The sequence below is a fragment of the Amborella trichopoda genome, chromosome 7 (assembly GCF_054954075.1).
Source record: "Amborella trichopoda isolate Santa Cruz 75 chromosome 7, AtrichopodaSantaCruz75HAP2 v2.0, whole genome shotgun sequence".
NCBI classification, from domain to species: Eukaryota; Viridiplantae; Streptophyta; class Magnoliopsida; order Amborellales; family Amborellaceae; genus Amborella; species Amborella trichopoda.
Genome location: NC_142342.1, coordinates 17,797,952 through 17,818,316, shown reverse-complemented (window position 1 = coordinate 17,818,316; position 20,365 = coordinate 17,797,952). Strand labels below are relative to the sequence as shown.

Here is a 20,365-nt window from a genome sequence, read left to right as displayed (position 1 = left end):
GTAATGAGTTTTATGCATTTAAGTATTTTAAACACGAAGTAGGACATACAAAGTGCCGCATCAAAGTTTTTGAATAGATGATGGTGAAGAACTTGTATCAAAGGAGTTCAAAGAAATTTCTAATGCTTAAGATACTACCAGGCATTTTAGAAATGCCTATAGCCCTCAATAAAATAGTAACATCGAGAGAATAAACCATGCTTTAATGGAGTGTGCAAGGTACACATTAAGCAATACAAATCCTAAATAAGAGTCATAGGTAGATAGTAGCTTACTATCTCATCAACCAATCAAAACTCCTAGTGAGGTATAGTATAGAACTCCTAGTAATTATATTAATTTTATATATTTTCAGGTACTTATTCTAATTTGCTAAAGAAATAAGTTAAAACTAAGCTTAAGTAAGTGCATCTTTATAGGTTATAACAAGGATATGAAGGCATAAGCACCCAAAAAATATTCACAATTCAACATATCCATTTTGATAAATCCATCGTATTGGCAAACGGGTCTACAAGGGAAGACAATGACCACAAAATAAGAGGTGATAGCCAGTAGTTTGAAACAATGCCTTCACTATTTGAAACTTTACTTTTCAATGATATTACCCATTGATCTTAGTGAAGAACATGATAACGATGAAGATTCACATGGTCATTGAGATGAAATTGTGCCTTTTTTACCTAGAAGCGCTAATGGAAAAGCTTGTGTACTCTAATGGAAAAGCTTGTGTACTCTAATGGCACAAAGATTATGTAAATTCAGATACTTTGCGTACTCTAATAGTTGGAAAAGAACAACCAATGAAATGATTCAAAACATTAGAAGATGGCTATGGAAGGAGACATGTTTCAAAGTAACAAACCCTATAAAGTCACCAAGAGGAAGAAAGGTAGTTGGTAAGCATTATGTGTGTTTAAGATAAAAAAGGGGCTTAATGGCAAACTTGAAAAATATAGGCAAGGTTAGTGACAAAGGAAGTTATTAAAAAACAAGGCATTAATTTGATGAAATTTTTTCCCCAGTGATCAAATTGGTCTCAATTAGGTTGGTATGTGAGTCGCTTGTCAGGCATAATTTATAACTCGAGCAATTGGATGCGAGCCATTATTTTCGTATGGGGAACGTAAGTTTCACATGGGGAACATAAAGAGGAAGAATACATGCAACAACCAAAAGGCTTTATTGAGAAGGGCAAACACGGGCTTATATGCAAATTAAAGTAAGTCATTTTATAGGCAGATATGCTTATGACTAACCTTGATTATACAAGGAATAAGTAAAATCATTACATTTATTTAAAATTCTTTGATGATGATGTATACTGCTTTTAGTCTTATATGTAGATGACGTGCATTTAGTGCACACGATAAGACCACTATTGATGAACTTGAAACATCCTTGAGCAACAGACTGCAAGAGCTCAAAGCAACAATGCAAATCCTTGGGAATGGAATTGGAAGGGATAGGCACAATAATTTTTTGGTACTTTTTCACACGGGTTACATTGAAAAAGGTGCTTTACAAATTTGGCATGGGCAATGCAAAAGTGGTAAAAACAGCCCTAGTGTCTCATTTCATATTGTCTTCGAAACAAAATCCAAAAAAGCATGGTTAAGGTACCCTAGACAAATGAAGTTGGGAGTTTAACATTCACCATGATCTTTACTAAATCTAATAACTCATTTAGTTGTCGCTCTGAGTTGGTTTATCGCGAACCATGAAAAGGAAAATTAAAAACAACAATATGGATGCTTCATAGTTAAAAGCAGTGTTTAAAAAATGCCGAGTCGAACCGGAATCGCCCGGTTCGACTCGGGAATCACCATTGACGGATAGAATCGATAAAAAAAACGGGAATCGTTCGGTTCTAGAGAAAACCGGACGATTCTGCACAGTGACTCGTCGATTCACTGTACGGAATCGGCGAGTCCCGTAACGAAGAACAGATTTTTTTTTTTTTTTTTTTTTTTTTTTTTTTTTTTTTTTTTGTGTAATCCATGATAGATTTTTTTGTAGTACTTGATCGATTTTTTTGTAATCCATGATCGAATTGTTTTTTTTTTTTTTTTGTAATCCATGATCGAATTTTTTGTTTTTTTTTTTTTTTTGTAACCCATGATAGAATTTTTTATAATCCATGATCGAATTTTTTGTAATCCATGATCGAAATATTTGTTTCTTTTTCTTGTAATCCATGATCGAATTTTTTGTTTTTTTTTTTTTTTTTGTAACCCATGATAGAATTTTTTGTAATCCATGATCGAATGTTTTGTAATCCATGATCGAAATGTTTGTTTTTTTTTTGTAATCCATGATCGAAATGTTTGTTTTTTTTTTTTGTAATCCATGTTCGAATTTTTTGTTTTTTGTTTTTTTTGTAACCCATGATAGAGTTTTTTGTAATCCATGATTGAATTTTTTGTAATCCATGATCGAATTGTTTTTTTCTTTTTTTGTAATCCACGATCGAATTTTTTGGTTTTCTTTGTTTGTTTTTTTTTGTAATCCATGATCGAATTTTATGTAATCAATGATCGAATTTTATGTAATCCATGATCGAATTTTTTGTAATCCATGATAGAATTTTTTGTAATCCATGATCGAATTTTTTGTAATCCATGATCGAAATGTTTGTTTTTTTTTCTTGTAATCCATGATCGAATTTTTTGTTTTTTTTTTTTTTTGTAACCCATGATAGAATTTTTTGTAATCCATGATCGAATTTTTTGTAATCCATGATCGAATTGTTTTTTTCTTTTTTTGTAATCCACGATGGAATTTTATGTTTTTTTATGTTTTTTTTTTTTTGTAATCCATGATCGAATTTTATGTAATCCATGATCGAATTTTTTGTAATCCATGATCGAATTTTTTGTAATCCATGATTGAATTTTTTGAAAATTTGTGATTTTTTTTTTTTAATCCATGATCGAATTTTTTTTTGTAATCCATGATAGAATTTTTTGAAAATTTGTGATTTTTTTTTTTTAATCCATGATCGAATTTTTTTTTGTAATCCATGATAGAATTTTTTGAAAATTTGTGATTTTTTTTTTTTAATCCATAATCGATTTTTTTGAAAATTTGTTTTTTTTTTTTTTTAATCCATATTATTCAAAGAGAAAATGAGAGAGATGATGATTCTGAGGCCACCCTATCCCAGCCATATTATTCACATATCGAGTCCCAACAGCAACAGTGTAGAGATGAGCACGACAGTGCAGGTGAGCATGAAGGATGGACAAGCTTCGGGGATTTTAGATTGGGAACACAACAAAACACTAACACTCAGGGATTTGGGAATAGTCAGACGCCTGCTATATCGATGATTCATTTTAGATCGAATCAATGAATTGTTAAATGAATTCAATCAATGGCACCAGCGTGACCAAGAAGAACAATAACGGCGTCTATCATTTTATTTTTAGATCATATGTTACTAATTTTATGCTTTATTGTAGTCCATGTATGTTGATATACTTATTCCATGATAATTCTATGTTTATCCTTTTGTGTGATGTAAATTAAATGCTGAATGGTGGTTCATGCAGGGAAAGAACATATCAATATTCGTATATTCATTCAAAAACATGAAAATTCTTAATGGAGTACCTTCATTTCTTATTGAATTCCTAAAAAACAATATTTATAATGAGTTTTAATAATTTTTTCGGATTTTTTTTAAGCTTTCTTATGACCGATTCACCCTATTCCCGATCCGGATCGCCGATTCGCCGATCCGGATCGATTTTTTGGACGCCCGATTCGGGTCACCGAACCATTTTTTAAACCATTGGTTAAAAGGCATAAGTAATCATGCAATCACATATACCAAGGGCTCAAATCCAAAACAAGGCTTTTGTCAAAGCAAATGTTTTTGGTGATTTTGATAAAGGAAAATCAGCTACTATATCTGTATTTTCAGTTTGCAAATAGACTGGTACGTTGGATCTCAAGTCTCCAAGACACACAGTGGCACTCTTAACTAATAAAACAAATACATGGTAGCAATAGAGGAATCAAAAGTAGTAGGATAACTCCTACAATTGATGGATGAATAGCTATTTTGTGCAAACTCATAGAAACTAGTTTGTGACAGTAAGATTGTTTTGGACTTGATTTTTTTTTTTTTAAGAATATGTTTCATCATAAAAGATCAAGACTCATATTGGTTCAATACTTTGATATTCACTAAATTGTTGGAAATGGGAAAAATCGAATGGTCAAAGATCAAACCAAGGATAATCTTGTACACATACTTATGAAGGTCGTTCAAGTGGTTAAGTTGGACAAATGCTTCTCTCTTAGTTTCAAAAAAGAGAAAGAATGAGGGTACGGTAATGTAGTGGTATGATCTTGTATTAAGGCAGAGATCATACACAATCAACCCTATTGGCATATCCCTCTTTGTGATGATATTTTGATTAATGCAAAATGACTTTTAACTGGGGGCATTAGAAGCCACTGTCTAGAGAGAATTTATACCGAGTTGTGCAAGTTTTAAGGAAAAACAGAAATTGAGGGTTATGCCCATCAATTGGAAAACGTTAGCAATTTTTGTAACATTGTATTGGGCTAAATTCATTAGCACTTTCTTGTGTTGAAGGAAAGGGGCGACAATGTCAAGGAAAGGGTGGCTTCATGGAGATGTTACGTAGGGAAATGAAATTTATTTGCCATTGTGAGGTGAGCTATAAAAAACACAAAAATCTCTCTCAAATTGAATACATCCTTGGCCATTGCCCATAGAGGTAATTCCAGTGCGTGCCTTTTATATGTGCTTGTGTTATGCTTATTAGGTTCTCATTTCTCTATGTTCAGTTCTATTTGCATTTTGTTTTTACTAAGTCTATTGGATTAACCATTATTCTTGGTCATCTTGATTTTATAAAATCGGCTTACCAATAATTGGTAAGTCAGCATTTGAGGTGTTGGGTTCATTGTTGCAGGGAGCTCACTGCAACAGGTACCTATTGGTGGTGTCACAATATACCTGCACTCAAAACGTAGTAGTAGATCGAAATAAAGCCAATTCACTATCCATTCAAGTTTTAACAACCCTGACATCAACCCACCGAATTATCATCACTTCACTAACTCCAGCACTATCCTCCATTATAATTAAACAAGAAAAACATGTATATTACTACATGAACATTTTAGCAATGAGTATGTGTGTAAGGATTAAGAAAAGACAAGAACATCATAAAAATAATACAAACTCATAATTGGGCAGATAGGATTAGCCAATGAGTATCTCGTACTAGTTCAAACTCCAGGTAGTGGATACTGACTCATCCAAACTTCAACTCTCCTGAGATCCAGAGTCCGACTTTTGAGTGGGAAATCTAGGGATTGCACCAATTCCAAGTAATCCTTGAGCTTTGTTGAGCCGCTGGGCACCAATTTCTTAGCCTTAAGGGTGATCCCAACCCCCTCATGAACGAGATCAGCCGCCTTCACAAAATCTTCCTCCGTGAAACATCGTGTGGTCATAGCAGGTGTCCCTATACGAATACCCCCAGGAACTACAACACTTTTTATCCCCTGAAAATGCAGGAAAGAAAACAATAATAAGAACATCACTCCACCACCAAAATTTCCCTCATTTAAGGCCTTACCATAGGCCTCACTCCTATGCTACTCACCAAACTTACCATAGGCCTTAAGTCAACCAAAACAAGGTAATTATCACTTCCACCAGATACCAGTTTGTAACCCAGTTCCAACAGCCTTCCTGCAAATGCCTTGCAATTGGACAAAACCTAACGCAAGTAGCATAGGAGACCACAATTAGTGTAACTCTTCCAATGGCAAACCCAACAAGGTAAAACAGAAGTTTCTACATATACCTGTTTCTCATAAGCCACGAAATCCGGTAACTGTGCAAGTTTAAGACAGACGGCAAGCCCCGCAATGGTATGGTTATGGGGCCCTCCCTGTAGAATTATTATCAACAAACCAAATTTCTTAGTTCTAGCCTACCAGAGAATGTTCAAAGTAAAAAGCAGGTCTTAAAACTACAAAGAAGAAAATATTTGTGCTAATTGACCTGCAACCCTGGAAAAACAGCATTGTTGATAGCTGATTCTAAATCAACCCCCAAAACAAGCTCCTTCTTGAAGAAGATCCTGCCGCCTCTAGGACCACGTAATGACTGTAGAACAGATCCAACCAATATGAAAAAAAGTTGCCCCAGAATTTATTATGAAAGAACAAAGAGAAAATGAAGTATTATGTAACAGTAGGACTTGATTCAACCAGGATCAAGATTTCTTTCAGTAGTTATACAAGGAAATATCAGTCATTAACTATCATTTGACATCACAAACTAAAGTCTGCTGTGCGCAGGCTCCAGCATTTCTTAAATTTCCTTTCATCTTGAAAGAACCAGTGCAGCCATGGCAGTATAATTCCAGAGGCTAACAAGGAACAAGACCCTTTAGGAAAGAACAATTATTCCTATCAATACATCTAGGATCTTAAAGGAGAACTATATCCATAAATACCCCCAAAGTCTTCTAGAAGCACAGCCCCCCAATAGTTATCTATGATTGGAATACATATGACTGAAGAGAAAATTATACACACAACTGAGGCCGCAAAAAGAGAGGAAAGAAAGGAAAATCCTGACATACCCTAGAAGTCCGCTACACATGTAAGCATTCAACCATTCTTGGTCTTCCTTGTTGTTAGTAATAAACATGTTCCACTCTTTTCTACATGCTTAGTCAAAGAACATATTTGCTCATAAAAAGGATATCTGAGCAAAAACTAGAATATATGAACATGAAAGTAGCCAGGCAAAAAATTAGACCAACCAGATTTCAAAAAAAAAAAAATTAAAATTAAAATTAAAAAAAATTAAATAAATAAATAACATATTTTTAAACAACAAGATTTGAAGAGAACTAATCATCCATAGTACTCCATAACAGGTTTGAGATCAATATGAACCCACTTGATTACTAGAGGCAGAGTTTAGACCTAACGAAGCTCCTTATTAAGTCAAAGGGGTGCGCACATTGTCGTCGAACCATTTAGGTGTCAGGAAAAGTAACCCATAGAGAAGATTTGGCTTAGTGTAGGATCGAGTTTCAAGGGTTGCACCAGTTGTAGTTTGGGATAAGATTTTAGCGTAAAGAAAAGAAGAACACAAGGTTCATCTGCAGAGCAGGTTTGACCCTCCAACAGAGAAGAGAAACAGCATGAAGATGTGGCATCAAGAACCATACAAAAACTCTTGCAAGCACAAGTCAGAAGATCAAATAATGCTTTACTCAAATTTGAACATTCCTCAGGGACAGGAAAGCTCTCAGGGTCCCATCAAGGGGAGTAAGGAGATTCCCATTTTGAAGATTTAATGAAAGTTCCTTTGAAATGGTTTGCCGTCAACGTTATCCCACCTCAGGAAAAAGTAATCGTTATCTGAATCTAAATCAGCTATGATGATTTGGAAACTAAAGGATATTGATGATGATAACTAGGCAACCCAAAGGTCCAAATTGAGGTACTAGTAGGAGCAAAACCACAAGACCCCCGAGATGGCCAGAAGGTTCTTTACTGTATCTGTCCTGATAATAGCGGAACCAGAATTAAAAGAGATGCCTGGATGAATAGGAAACAGTGGCAGAGAGACCTCAGGATTATGGCTCCTTCTAAACTCGTAAGCCACCATTCAGCCAATTAGGCAACACACAAAGTCATAAGGGCAAAACACTCACAAAGTGGCAACTGGTTTGAATTTTTATTTATGATGTTAACCTTGCTGTATTTAGCGAAATATCATCTCATTTTACCGGGCAGGGCAGTGGAGATTAGGGTTAGCGTGTTCGGTTAGCATGCTAACGTTGCTGGTTTGTGTGAGTTGATCCTAGAGTGTCACTCAGCTGCCTCTGCCTGTGCTGCTTCCAACAGATGTTCAGTGGATCCTTTATGTAAGGCCAGCAGAATCACTGCCACGAGCCAGGATGTGCTGCCTCGATCAATTTCTGGTTTGCCCCATGTACAAACCTCTGCTCTTGTCTCTAGCCTAGCTTGTATCTAGTTGGAAGCTCAACATGCTCTAATTCAATGATTAAAATCCCAGATTCAGGCTCAGACAAACTAGGGGCTCAAGTCTGAGTCTGATGGCTGACTTGGCATAGTCAGCTGCCTGATCAGCAGAGTCAGAAAAATTACATAATCAATCATGATTGTTTTATAATTTGATTTATAAAATGCACAAAGTGATTAGAAGCTCCAATCTCACCTCATTAGTAAATAACTTAATTTATATTGTACATTGAAATTTTAGTATAAGACTACAATATGGGAGTGCAGTGAGTTAGTTGAAGTAAAAGAACTGAAAAGGGCAAGGGGTAGACCCAAAAGGATGTGGTAGGAAGTAGTCCGAAAGATATGGGAACTTATGGCCTCACTGAAGATATGGCCTTTAATAGAGAAGAATTGCGGATCAGGATTCATGTAGCTGACCCCAATTAATTAGGAAAAGGCTATGATGATGATGATGATGATGATAGTATAAACCATCAATATATCGTAATATTATGTTATGCAGTCTCTTGATATCTATAGAAAAGAGGGGAAGATCTGAGAGACCCAGTCCAACACCAATTATATGCTGCAAACTTACCACCAACGGTAAGAATGATCCGAACCTCCACTTGATGGAAAGGAATGAACTTTTGATGGAATTACATTCATCTGAACCATTCTTCAATGAGAAGGAAATTCTTTTCAAAAGATCGACATGTGTAGTTCTCTTGATTGTTTTGCATTGTCGAGTCATTATTAATTTTCTAGTTATATATTTGTTAGTAATGTCCAAATTTGTTGCAGTATCAGGAAATTTTGGTCGTGTCATTCACCCCCAAAAATGGAAAAGACTGATACTCGGACCACTGTCTGTGGAATCGTGAGAAGGCCACACTCAATTTTGCCAAGCAACCATATATTCTCTATTTATGATGCATCTACAATAGTACAGATAATATACCAATGCTGCAGTCTGATTAACAATTGGAAAAATCATATTTAAGACCATATTTCTCCCATTTCACCCCTACATGTTTTTTTTTTGAAATGTTAACTTATATTTGATTCTGTCAGAGATGATAGAGACTCACATTCTTTCTGTACAAAGACACCCTCCTTTGCCAGGACAAGTGCGGGAATGTCATTCGCTCCATGTGTGAGAGGATGTACCTGAAAAGGGCACCATAGGAGGGAGATATTGCTGAACATTTGATCCAACCTCCAAGATGTGGTTGAAGAATTTGAATCTGAGATATCACATGGCTCAAATCATCTTCAATGAGAAGCTGTGAGCCCTTCTGGGATCTAAATGTTTCAAGCCAATAAGGAGGACCACATATTCGGCTCTTCTAGTGTCTGTGTCTGTGACACAGGCAGGACCAGAATAGGACAATAATGTTTCCCCTCAATGGTCACAAAGTACTTCCCCAAACCCTGCCTGACCAGGATTTCAAATCCATTTCGCAAGCTCGTTATTACGGGTAGTTCCTACAAAGGATCGGACTAATGACGTCTACAATACTTGAATTATCGATGTACATGCTACATAGTTGGTTCTCATCCTTCAGAGACTAAGAATGTACTACGAGTATCCGTCGACTGATTAGGGAGCCTCTGTCAAAATTTATTTGTGCTGTCCATTGTTGGTGGACTCCGAAAAGCAGATCTGGTAGAGAAGCAGGACAACTCCGAACAATATCATGCCGCTGTGTGAGGAAGTCAGAGGCAGAGTACCAAATTAAATCCTTGGGCGTAAGGGCAAGGTGGCTATAAGAGGATTTGATGTGATTGATGAGGATGTGTAGTCTGCGTTGGGGTCTATCTATCCATCTCCCACTGAAGAACCAATCCCTCCTACCTCAATCGTTACCCACGCCCCATCTCCATGGCCAGGCTGGGCAGGGGAGGAAATAGGAATAGATAAAGAAGTCAAGGGAGTAATACCTACCTCGCCTCTCAGAAGGAGGCCCTGGAGTGAGCTGTGCTCACGCAGGCACAAGGGGCTAGTTGCTCCTACGACACCTTGGAAGGTCCTATTTCTTTCCAACCAAAGTGACCATAAGATAGAGAGAATAGTGTTCCGTAAAATGGTGAGGCCAAGAATAGACAATGGAGGGGGGAGGAGGGCATTCGATCAGGAACAGGCTATCTATAGATTCCAGGGTAACCAACTTGAAATCGAATGACATCAGAATGAAGGGCCAAACATGTCTTGCAATCTTGCAGTGCAAGAAAAGGTGGATCACTATTTCTTTGCTGTCTTTATACATACAGCAGCAACTGGGTAGGTGGCTACCTCTCACTTGCAAATGGGCAAAGGTGAGCACTCTATATACACTCACAAGCCATAGAAAGGCATGGATTTTTGGTGGAGCTTGGATGGACCAGGCTCTGTAGGCAAGAACTGGTTGAGGGCTGGTTGGGACTCCAGTGTTGCAGAAGGAGGAACAGGGATGATATCTGAGGGGGTGGGAGATGACACAATATTTTATAGCCTCACATGCTGTTGACATAGGACTCCAGTCTTGCTATGAGTGATGAAAACTCAGGTTCTTCATCACTGTTTAAACTACATTAAAAAGTGGGCCCAAGACTTCAAAGAGGTCATCACTGGTGGCATTGAGATCAGCAGCAACTTCTGCCAATCTTGGGAAGGCTTGTTCCAGAGTTCAAACCCCAGGCCAAGGTCTCTCGATAGCCTAACTTGTTGGCCATTTATGGCTGCAAACCATATTAAATATGTGGGCAGAACAAATATTAAATGTGGTTAATACCCCTCCAAGCATAGAAAAGTAAGCATTGACTTACTGCTTTAGTTAGCCAACTTAATATGTTTGTCCCACATCAATTGCTGATGACAGAGTGCCAGATTGCAAATTACCACCAACATTTACAAGGAGAACTATTTCATCCTTTCTAATAATTTATATATAATGCATCATTTTATGGGCTATTGGTTTGTGCAATAATCTATCTCATATGACCATGTGACCTCATAACCATCATACTTGGTCATGTCATATCCGATTTGTCATGAGTACAACTCAAAGCCATCATCATGCTATTTTCTTCATCTGTTATACTTTTTTCTTATGGAATTCCCAACTTTCTTTATTTGTTGACCAACCATCATATTGTCTTGTACCTGAGGTTGTGCTGAGGATGCGACTATAAAGAGCCGCCTCTTAATTTTAGCTTAAGCCTTCCAGGAAACAGACTGAGAAGGTTTCACTTAATGCACTAACTTCATCTCAAAGCCCCTCACAAATCCCAAACATGCACCTTAGAATCACTCCTAGTGGCAAGCAAAATTAACAAATTTCCAATGCAACAAGGTCATAAAATAGAATGTTTTTACCCACCATAAAAGTGAAATATAGAGATTGGTAACTAAAAATTGTCATGCAACAAGAAAAAGTAAACTACTCTCTTTTTCTTTTGATGTCTTTTATTGTTCTCTTTTTAGAAGCAAAAAGGAGATGAATGTGGAGCAGATCACAACATCCCAGCAGCATCTAGTTATTAATGTTTCTTTGAATTTCATAAATAGAGAAACTAAGGAAATGCTAAGATACCCATCAGCACCTTGTGTGTTGTTAGTCGAAATGAACTCATAGATATTCCTGTACAAGGGAATAGGTTCACCTGATCGAACCATGCTCAGATACCCATCTGCTCAAAGCTTGACAGATTCCTGTTCTCAGTCGAATGGGAGCAAGCTTTCCCTGGTTCTTACGCATTCACTCTACCAAAATCTACCTCTGACCACTACCCTATCCTCTTAGATACGGCCGCAGTCCAGAGAGGTCCCAAGCAGTTCAGGTTCGAACTTGCTTGGCTTCAAGAGGAGTCCCTTCTTGAATTAATTCCCATCTGGTGGAATTCGATGTCCACACTTGTTATAGGAAGGGCTGGGTACAGGCTGCAGACCAAAATTCAGCTACTTAAAGTAGCTTTGAAGAACTGGAGCTTGTCCCGGCCTGGGAACTACTCTCATATGAAAAACTCTCTTTTCCAAGTTATCCCATCCCTAGATTCCTTACAGAGCAAGATATTTCTCTCAGATCTTCTACTCGTCTGGATTACTTTACAAACCTTAAGAAAGAAGAACTCTACTGGTTTCAACGCTCTCGTGTGAAATGGTTGAAAGCAGGGGACTTAAACACAAGTTACTTTCATCGAATTGCCAATTGTCGAAGAAGGGAAAACACCATCACCATCCTTAAAAAGGATAACATCCCACTGATTCACCCAGGGGATATAGAGGCAGCCATACTAGCATATTTTCAAAACCTTTACGTGGCCCCCCCGGTCCGCAGGCCTAGGATGACCTCTTTGGACTTTCTCACTATTCCTGCCCAGTGGAACTCTTGGCTAGAAAGAAACTTCACAGAGGCTGAAATTCTTGCGGCCATTAACAATCTTGCAAAAGATAAAGCCCCAACACCGGACGGCTTCCCCATATCGCCTTTCAAATTCTTCTGGGATACCTTTCGCCAAGATTTCATCTCCTTCTTTGAAGAGTTCCACTATAGGGGAATTATCCACAAAGCTATCAACGCGACCTTTATTGCCCTAGTTCCGAAAGTGGAAGGAGCAGAGGAACTGAAACATTTTCAACCCATTAGCCTAATTAACTCTTCATACAAAATTCTATCCAAAGTGCTTGCAACCAAACTTCAAAAAGTCCTCCCTTTCATTCTCTCGCCTTCCCAAACAGCCTTCATTAAAGACATGCAAATACTTGATGGCGCTTTGGTTGCCCATGAGTGCATCCACTCCAGACATGTTTCCAAGAAACCTGGGCTTGTTTCAAAATAGACTGGGAAAACCATGGCTAGAATGGGCTTTGGCCACAAGTGGAGAAAATGGATGAAAGGCTGCTATTCCAATCCGCACTTCTCCATCATCATTAATGGCTCTCCTAAAGGTTACTTCCCATCCTCTAGGGGACTCCAACAAAGGGACCCCCTCTCTCCTTTCCTATTCACAATTGTGGCTGAAGTATTCAGTAGGTCTCTCTCCCGTCTCTATCATGAAGGATGGCTTTCAGGATTTAAGAGCTCTACACAGGGACCTGTAGTATCTCGTCTGCAGTACGCAGACGACACTCTGGCCTTCCTAGATGCCACACCACGAGAAATCGATAATCTAAGGATTTTCCTTAGATGTTTCCAGGAGGCCACTGGATTTAAGATAAATATGGATAAATCTAAAATGATGACACCTGATCAAATCAGATCCTTATCCCAAATTGGTCCTGCCAGGTTGAGCAGTTACCCTCTACTTACCTTGGCCTTCCTTTGGGATTAGGCAAACCAAAAAAGAATCTTTGGTCCAAGGTGATTGATAAGGTAGAGAAACGCCTATGAGGCTGGAAAGGAAGATTCATGTCTCTGGCAGGTCGCAAGACCCTCATCAACGCTACCTTAGCAAATATCCCAGTCTACCTAATGTCCCTTTTTCACATGTTGGCTTCTATAGCCAATCGCCTGGAACAATTATCCATGAACTTCCTATGGTCTGGCCAACCAAAACAGATGAAGTTCCACCTTATCTCCTGGGAAAGAGTCTGCCGACCGAAAATACAAGGACTCGGCATCAAAATCCGGAGACAACGCAACCTGGCACTGCTCAGCAAGTGGTGGTGGTGTCCAGCCACACAACCAGATGCCCTCTGAGCTCAAGTCATTTGTCACAAAAACAAAATCAGTGACTCCTCCTGGGTGCCACAAGAGAGACGAAGATATTGTGCATCAGGAGTATGGAATTCCATTACTCAATCCCAAGCCCTTTTTAAGAACTTCATTAGATTTTATGCCAGAGAAGGGTCCAAAGTTAAATTTTGGCCTAATCTTTGGTTTGGCCATTCCCCCCTCAAAGATTTATATCCCTCCCTTTATTCCTTAGCTTCACACCCGCACTCAACAGTAGCGGAAGAAATGGTCCAAATAGGAGGGCGAAGAGTGTGGACTCCATCCTTTAGGAGGAACCTCTCTGACGCTGAAATTCTAGTGGAAGCGACTCTTTGTTGTGGACGCTATCCCCTCTGGTTACTTCACAGTTGCCTCATTCTACAAAAGACTCATCCAATCTCCTACTTTTCCTTTCAACCCTCCCTCGCTAGTTGACAAAGCTTGGTCCTCCAAGCACCCCCAAGGTTCAGACCTTTAACTGGATAGCTTGCTCACAGAGAGCATTAACTGTGGACCAACTGCAAAAGAGGGGTATCTCAACCCCTAACAGGTGCATTTTTTTGTGCCTAAGTGAGGAGGAGACCAGCGCCCATCTTTTCCTTCATTGCGAGCAGGTGAGACACCTATGGCGGAGACTTCTATGCCTGTTTGGCTTTCAATGGGCTACTCCACCATTGGTGGCCTCTCTACTGTCCACAGACTTCGCCATGCCTTGGCCTAAAGCAGGTAAAATCCTCTAGAAGGCTGCCAGTGCTGCTTGCATATGAGTAATATGGAATGAAAGGAACCACAGGATCTTCCAGGGACATCATCAACCGCTGACTGCCCTTTTTCACAAGATCAAATATTTTGGGTGACCAACCACAAAGTGTTTGCCGGAATACCCTCGAACTCCTATCTTAGCCATTGGGAGAACATTCTTTTTCATAAGCCCAAGAAACCAGTTAAACCCAGCAATTGGCAACCACCCCCTAGAGGAGCCATCAAACTGAACTTCGATGGCTGCTCAAGGGGCAACCCTGGGCCATCTGGGGAGGGGGGTGTGTTCAGAGACTACGAAAGGAAAATCCTCTTCACGTTTGCTGAACCACTGGGCTTAACAGACTCCCAACAACCTGAAGCCAAGGCCCTTCTGATTGGGATCAAGCACTTTGACCCGTCATGGGGATCTAACCTGATTGCTGAAGGGGACTCATACAACGTCATTGCCTGGGCTTCCATAACGTCTACGCCACCTTGGTACCTCCTGCCCATTTTTGATGAAATAGAATGCTTATGCAGGGATATCAGCACCTCATGGACGCATACATTCAGGACGTGCAACGCTCTCGCAGATCTTTTGGCCAATTGATGGAGCAGATCTTTTGTACAACCAGGGACCCTCTTAAGCTCGCTGCTGTTTTTGCCTCTCCCTTCTCTTGCTTTATCCTCTTTTTGTAAAAAGGGTGTACATATAAACCCTTTCTTTTTTGCTTAGCCAACTCTCGGTTGTCATGAGCTTTCTCTCTTTTGTTGCCTTTTGTAATTTTTGGGTTTTTATCTGTAAAGGAGACTCCCCGCCTGTGGGGGGCTGGGTAGCACCCATTTTTGTGTAAGGGTTAGCTATCCCCAAACACTTGTACTTTTCTTTTTGTTAATGTTACTGTTAACTTTATCAAAAAAATTAAAAACATACCTTGTGTGTTGTCGTTGTACAATGTCACAGTACTCAAAAGGCTTACCAGCCACAGAAGCAGCAACAAGTCCACTGATGTGAGCCATGTCCATCATCAAGAATGCACCCACCCCATCTGCAATCTTCCAAACCAAGAGACAATTAGTTCATTGAAATGTAAAACATACAAAAGAAAAAATATCAACATTCAATAAATAAGCTCTGGAAAATATTGGCACTTCATTAACTCTTAGTCATACCTTTCTCATGCGTGGGTAGTCAAAATCTCGAGGATACGCGCTAGCACCAGCTATTATAAGCTTTGGACGAAAAAGATTTGCAGTTTTCTCTAGCATTTCATAGTCAATGAGGCCTGGCCAAACACCAAAACACCCAAGAAAAGAAAAAAATATTAATACATGAGATTTCAAATAAGCATTATGCAGCATTAACTGGGCCCAAGATACAACTTAAATAAATGAACAAAATCCACCTGTTGATTCGTCAAGCCGGTAGGGAATAGACTCAAAATATATCGATGTGGCTGATACACGCCTCTTAGGAGTCATGAACCCATGAGACAAATGCCCACCATGAGGTAGATCCAACCCCTGAAGAGAAGTAAAAACAACTTAAAAATATCTCATAATTCATTCAATTAACAAGAGTAAAACAGAGGGATAATAAATAGATTAGGACAACAATTTATTACAGAAAACTCAGAACTTACCATAATTCGATCATGTGGACTAATAAGTGCAGTGTACACAGCAAAATTGGCAGGAGAGCCAGAAAATGGTTGAACATCAACACCCCACAACTTTTGTCAAGATGAAATGCTTGTAAAGCCCTCTCTTGACAAAGTGTCTCCAACTGATCAATGTTCTCATTGCCACCATAGTATCTGAAACCCAGAAATGGACAATATTTAGGGATCATCATCAAACCATATATAGAGAGCTATGCAGCAATTACCTCTTTCCAGGCAAGCCTTCAGAATATTTGTTCGTGAGGCAAGAACCAACTGCTTCCATTACACCCCGGGAAGTGTAATTTTCAGAAGCAATATGCTCCAAGCAGCTAAATTGCCGATGTTTTTCCCCCAATAATCGCATACACTTCTGGATCAGTTTCTCTCAGGTTTGAACCCTCGAAACTGCTTCTGATAGTACCTTTACAAGGTATAATCAGACGACATTAAACATAAGCATAATATTGTTATATAACATGTTCACCTTCAGAATTAATCTTTTTGACACTAACAATAAAATATTAATCTTTTTGACACTAACAATAAAAAAATCGCATAAAGTGACTGCCTATGAACTAAAAAATATAAAGAAGTTGCTGCTTATTAGGCCTTTTCTCTACCTTTGGAGTGAGGAATCACCATTATTTCCCGGTTCCAAGCTGTTACAATTGGCCTTTGGGCCATATATGTAGTACAAGTAACCTATGTGGCACGAGAAATCTTTCAAGTGCTAAACCCAAGGAATTTAGCGTTATAGCGTCATTGCAGGTGACATCACAATCAGATGAAACAAAAGGATTGATTGGAATTAGATGGCTCTAGGTCCAAGAGATTTAATGGATTATTTTTCAAATAAACCAATGGCATTATATGTAATTATCACGTATTAGGGAAGCATATCTAGTGGTGAATAAGTTGACTAATTTGGGAATAAAGTTAAAAATCAATTAAGGTATGTTGCCATGAACCATTTAGAGGTAATTCTACTATTCTTTGTCCCCCTTCTGTGGGAACACTTTTGCCCACGTGTTTGTCATCCATCCTGTATTGATTTGCACTTGTGTTGAAAATGCTGAAAATGGTGCCTAAACTGTAATAGCCATAAGGGAAAAAAAAAATTTCCCCCATATTATGGCATGATACCAATTTAAATACTCCCAAGAAGGCAATCCAAACTCGCACTTAGTTTGGGGGCATGGGATCTTCTACCGCCTTAGAGGCAACCCAACAACTGTAATACCATTTCTCTTTCATAAAACTTCATATTTTCCAACCCACAACATCTCCCAGGGATAAACCAAACGTAAAATCAAGCAAGTCTTATTACAGTTGGAATCATTCAGAGCCAGGTAAAGATTATGTTAGACAGAGTCAAGGTCAAGTTCAGCACATAATAGCCAACTCAAGGCTAGTCTCCAGTAAATCTGGTTAAAACTATATTATCTAGAGTTCAAGATAGCTAAGGTTGACTAAGGCAAATGTTAATGAAGTCAACCGGACTGCAAACCATCAAATGGACTTAGCACTTACTGTCATAATGATTTTAGAACTGTTAAGGAATCAACCATCAATCTATCCAAACTACCTCCCAACAACCATATTAGAATACAAAGAAGAAACCATTGAGGCAAATATTTTTAGCCTGTTCTATGCTCAGCTACAACATGAATGGTCTTTTCAAATTTTAGGTCCATCGGTCATGCATACACAATAGAATATGGAAACATCTACTTAGGTGGAATGCTGGCTTCCAAAACTAATGGCCCATGGCGATCTCTTAGCCATTCATAGTGGAATATTATTTCTTCAACTACTACAACTCCTGCTCCTGAAACAAATTTCAGAAACTGTAACATCAATCTAATAAATACAGATTTTAAGATAATCCAAACTTAGATCATCAAATGCTAGGCAATTCAGGAACTCGAAGTGCATCACTTAATGGGCCAAACTGCATTCCTTTCTTCAAAATAAAAACACAAAATATAACATCCTAAAAAAATTTAGTGTTTATATCCCTTTCTATTAAACATAAATCCAATGCTCTGTTCCAAAAAATGCTTTTCTATAGAAACATCCATTATAAATCAAAGGCTTCCTGTCCACCCTAAAGAGAAAGCCTCTTACCCCAAACTTATAAGTTCAATTCATCACTTATAGGATAGATTCCTCTCAATTAAAAAGCCCAAGAACATCCTTATCACAAACACAATTTCAAAACACAAGTATGCACATGTGTGCAGAGACACATATGGTAGGACAACAACTCAGGATTACATATATCACAGTATGAGAGACATCACAAGCATAAAGGAGTAGAGTCCCTTCTGTCCTCCTCTCATTTAGATTCACAGACCAGTAGCCTGATAGGCATTTAGGCATTGTTCTATAAATCACAACATAATATTTCTTCTCCTTAATCCGATGGATATTACAAACATAGACAGCCCTGTTGTTTACCAGGCCTTCTAGTTTGTTTTCCACTAAAAGAATATGGCCCAATCCCCACAGGTGAATGCATAAAATAACACCTTGTCATAAAACTGACAATCCCCACAAACAAGAGACTGTTGCTCCCAACTTCCCCTTCTCATGACAAGTATTATGGTTAACTGCTATGAGCACTCCAAGACACTGAAAGAATCTAAGACCAATCTGCTATGCTCAGGCAACCACATTTCTCCTATATGCCTTGCAACCACCACAGAAGTAAAATCACAAGTACATAACCTAATATCCAACGCCCAAGGCCCAAATTTGTTCCAGTGATTTTATTGTTGTTTGATATGCATCAACCTTCTAGTCTGTAGCAGCCTCTCCATACTCCATAAGGCAATCCAAAAATGAGAATATCACTTTGCTATCACGATATCCGGAAAAATACTTAATAATATTATATTTGTCATCATTGTACACAGATTCTAGTGCTTCAATATCTCTACAATTTTCATTGCCTGCTTCCCTCCAGAACTTATCGTCTTTCTTTTATTTCAAAACTATTACCAATTTACCATATTAAGATTTGAAGACTTTTTAAAGCTATTTTTTCAGCTATGTGGTAAACAATGATGCTTATTGAGATTCAACCTCCCCTCCAATCAAAGAATTTCCATGGAGTAAATGGGCCCAAGGTATTGGTCGTCAGTGTGGCATAGGCCTAAGGCATGGGTCATCATGGTGGTGGGTGCCGCAACATATGTCGTGGGCTCCATTTCTATTAGTCGCTGGTTAATTTTCAAAATGGAAAAGGGAGGATGAAGTCATCTCAGTAACAATGTTAATTTTATTTGCTATAGTATCTTCCTCTGCTATGAACAAAGGGTGGTTTTCCACTTTTCTTTTCCATAATTTTCCGTCCGTTAAGCTTGATTCTTATGGTGAATAAGTTCATAACTCTTAACTTCACTAGCATCAAACAAGTATAAAAGAGCAAGCCGAAAGGGCCACAAGAAAAAGCCCACCACATAGGAAGAGAGAAAACCAGGGTATGTGAATAGAAAATTCATGCCATATATTAAAACAAGCCTACTTATACATCAAAGAGAGAAGATGCTACCTCTGTAAAACAAAAATTTGAACTCATACCGGCAATGTCAAGAGAAGGAGCAGACACAGATGGTGATGACCTGCTTGTGACAAGGCTTCCTTCGAGGGACCGATAGTGAGACGAAGAGCAAGCTGTGATTAAGCGAAGGTTTCTCTTGTTGCTAGGGTTGGAAAGGGCGGATGGAGTAGTGTTAGAGGGAAGGTTAACAGAGAATAGAGATTTTTCGATCAAAGCCATGGATGTCACTTCCAGTGTTTCTCACTCTACAAGCACAAAACAAAGGGAACGAGAATGAAGTTGAGAGAGAGAGAGAGAGGTTCAGAGAGGACATGAATAAAAGCAGAGAGCAGGTTTTCCGCGAGAGGGAGAGGCGGTTGAGCGCATGCAGTGCAGTAGGAGTAGGGCGCTTTAACTTTCCTAATACTTACTATCATCCACGTGTTTTGGTAACTCACTCATGCCCTTAGTGGGAGTCCACTCTCTTCTCATCACCGTTTATCCATTAAAATGGAGGTCATACTCTGCTTAAGATCATGTGAAATTTATGTCGTGGCATACGAGGAATTACGTGTATTTAAGGAAAGGAAAAAGTTTTTATAAGGTTGCGACCTGAAAATGTAGAATTACGTATGCACCTCAATAATCCATCAAAAAATGTTGTTTTAATGTTGAAAAAC

At 38.6% G+C, this 20,365-nt stretch overlaps 1 protein-coding gene across 1 annotated transcript; it reads right to left on the bottom strand.

Annotated features, from left to right (window-relative positions):
• Positions 1 to 5,092: 5,092 nt before the first annotated feature.
• On the bottom strand, positions 5,093 to 20,083 carry SHM3 (serine hydroxymethyltransferase 3). The gene is given in 12 exon segments (XM_011627617.3): positions 5,093 to 5,550; positions 5,661 to 5,768; positions 5,856 to 5,942; positions 6,056 to 6,160; positions 15,412 to 15,431; positions 15,434 to 15,533; positions 15,651 to 15,763; positions 15,884 to 16,001; positions 16,121 to 16,209; positions 16,212 to 16,294; positions 16,366 to 16,562; positions 19,727 to 20,083. Coding segments are annotated over 11 exon segments (1,242 nt in total). The 5' UTR covers positions 16,506 to 16,562; positions 19,727 to 20,083; the 3' UTR covers positions 5,093 to 5,271.
• Positions 20,084 to 20,365: the final 282 nt, after the last annotated feature.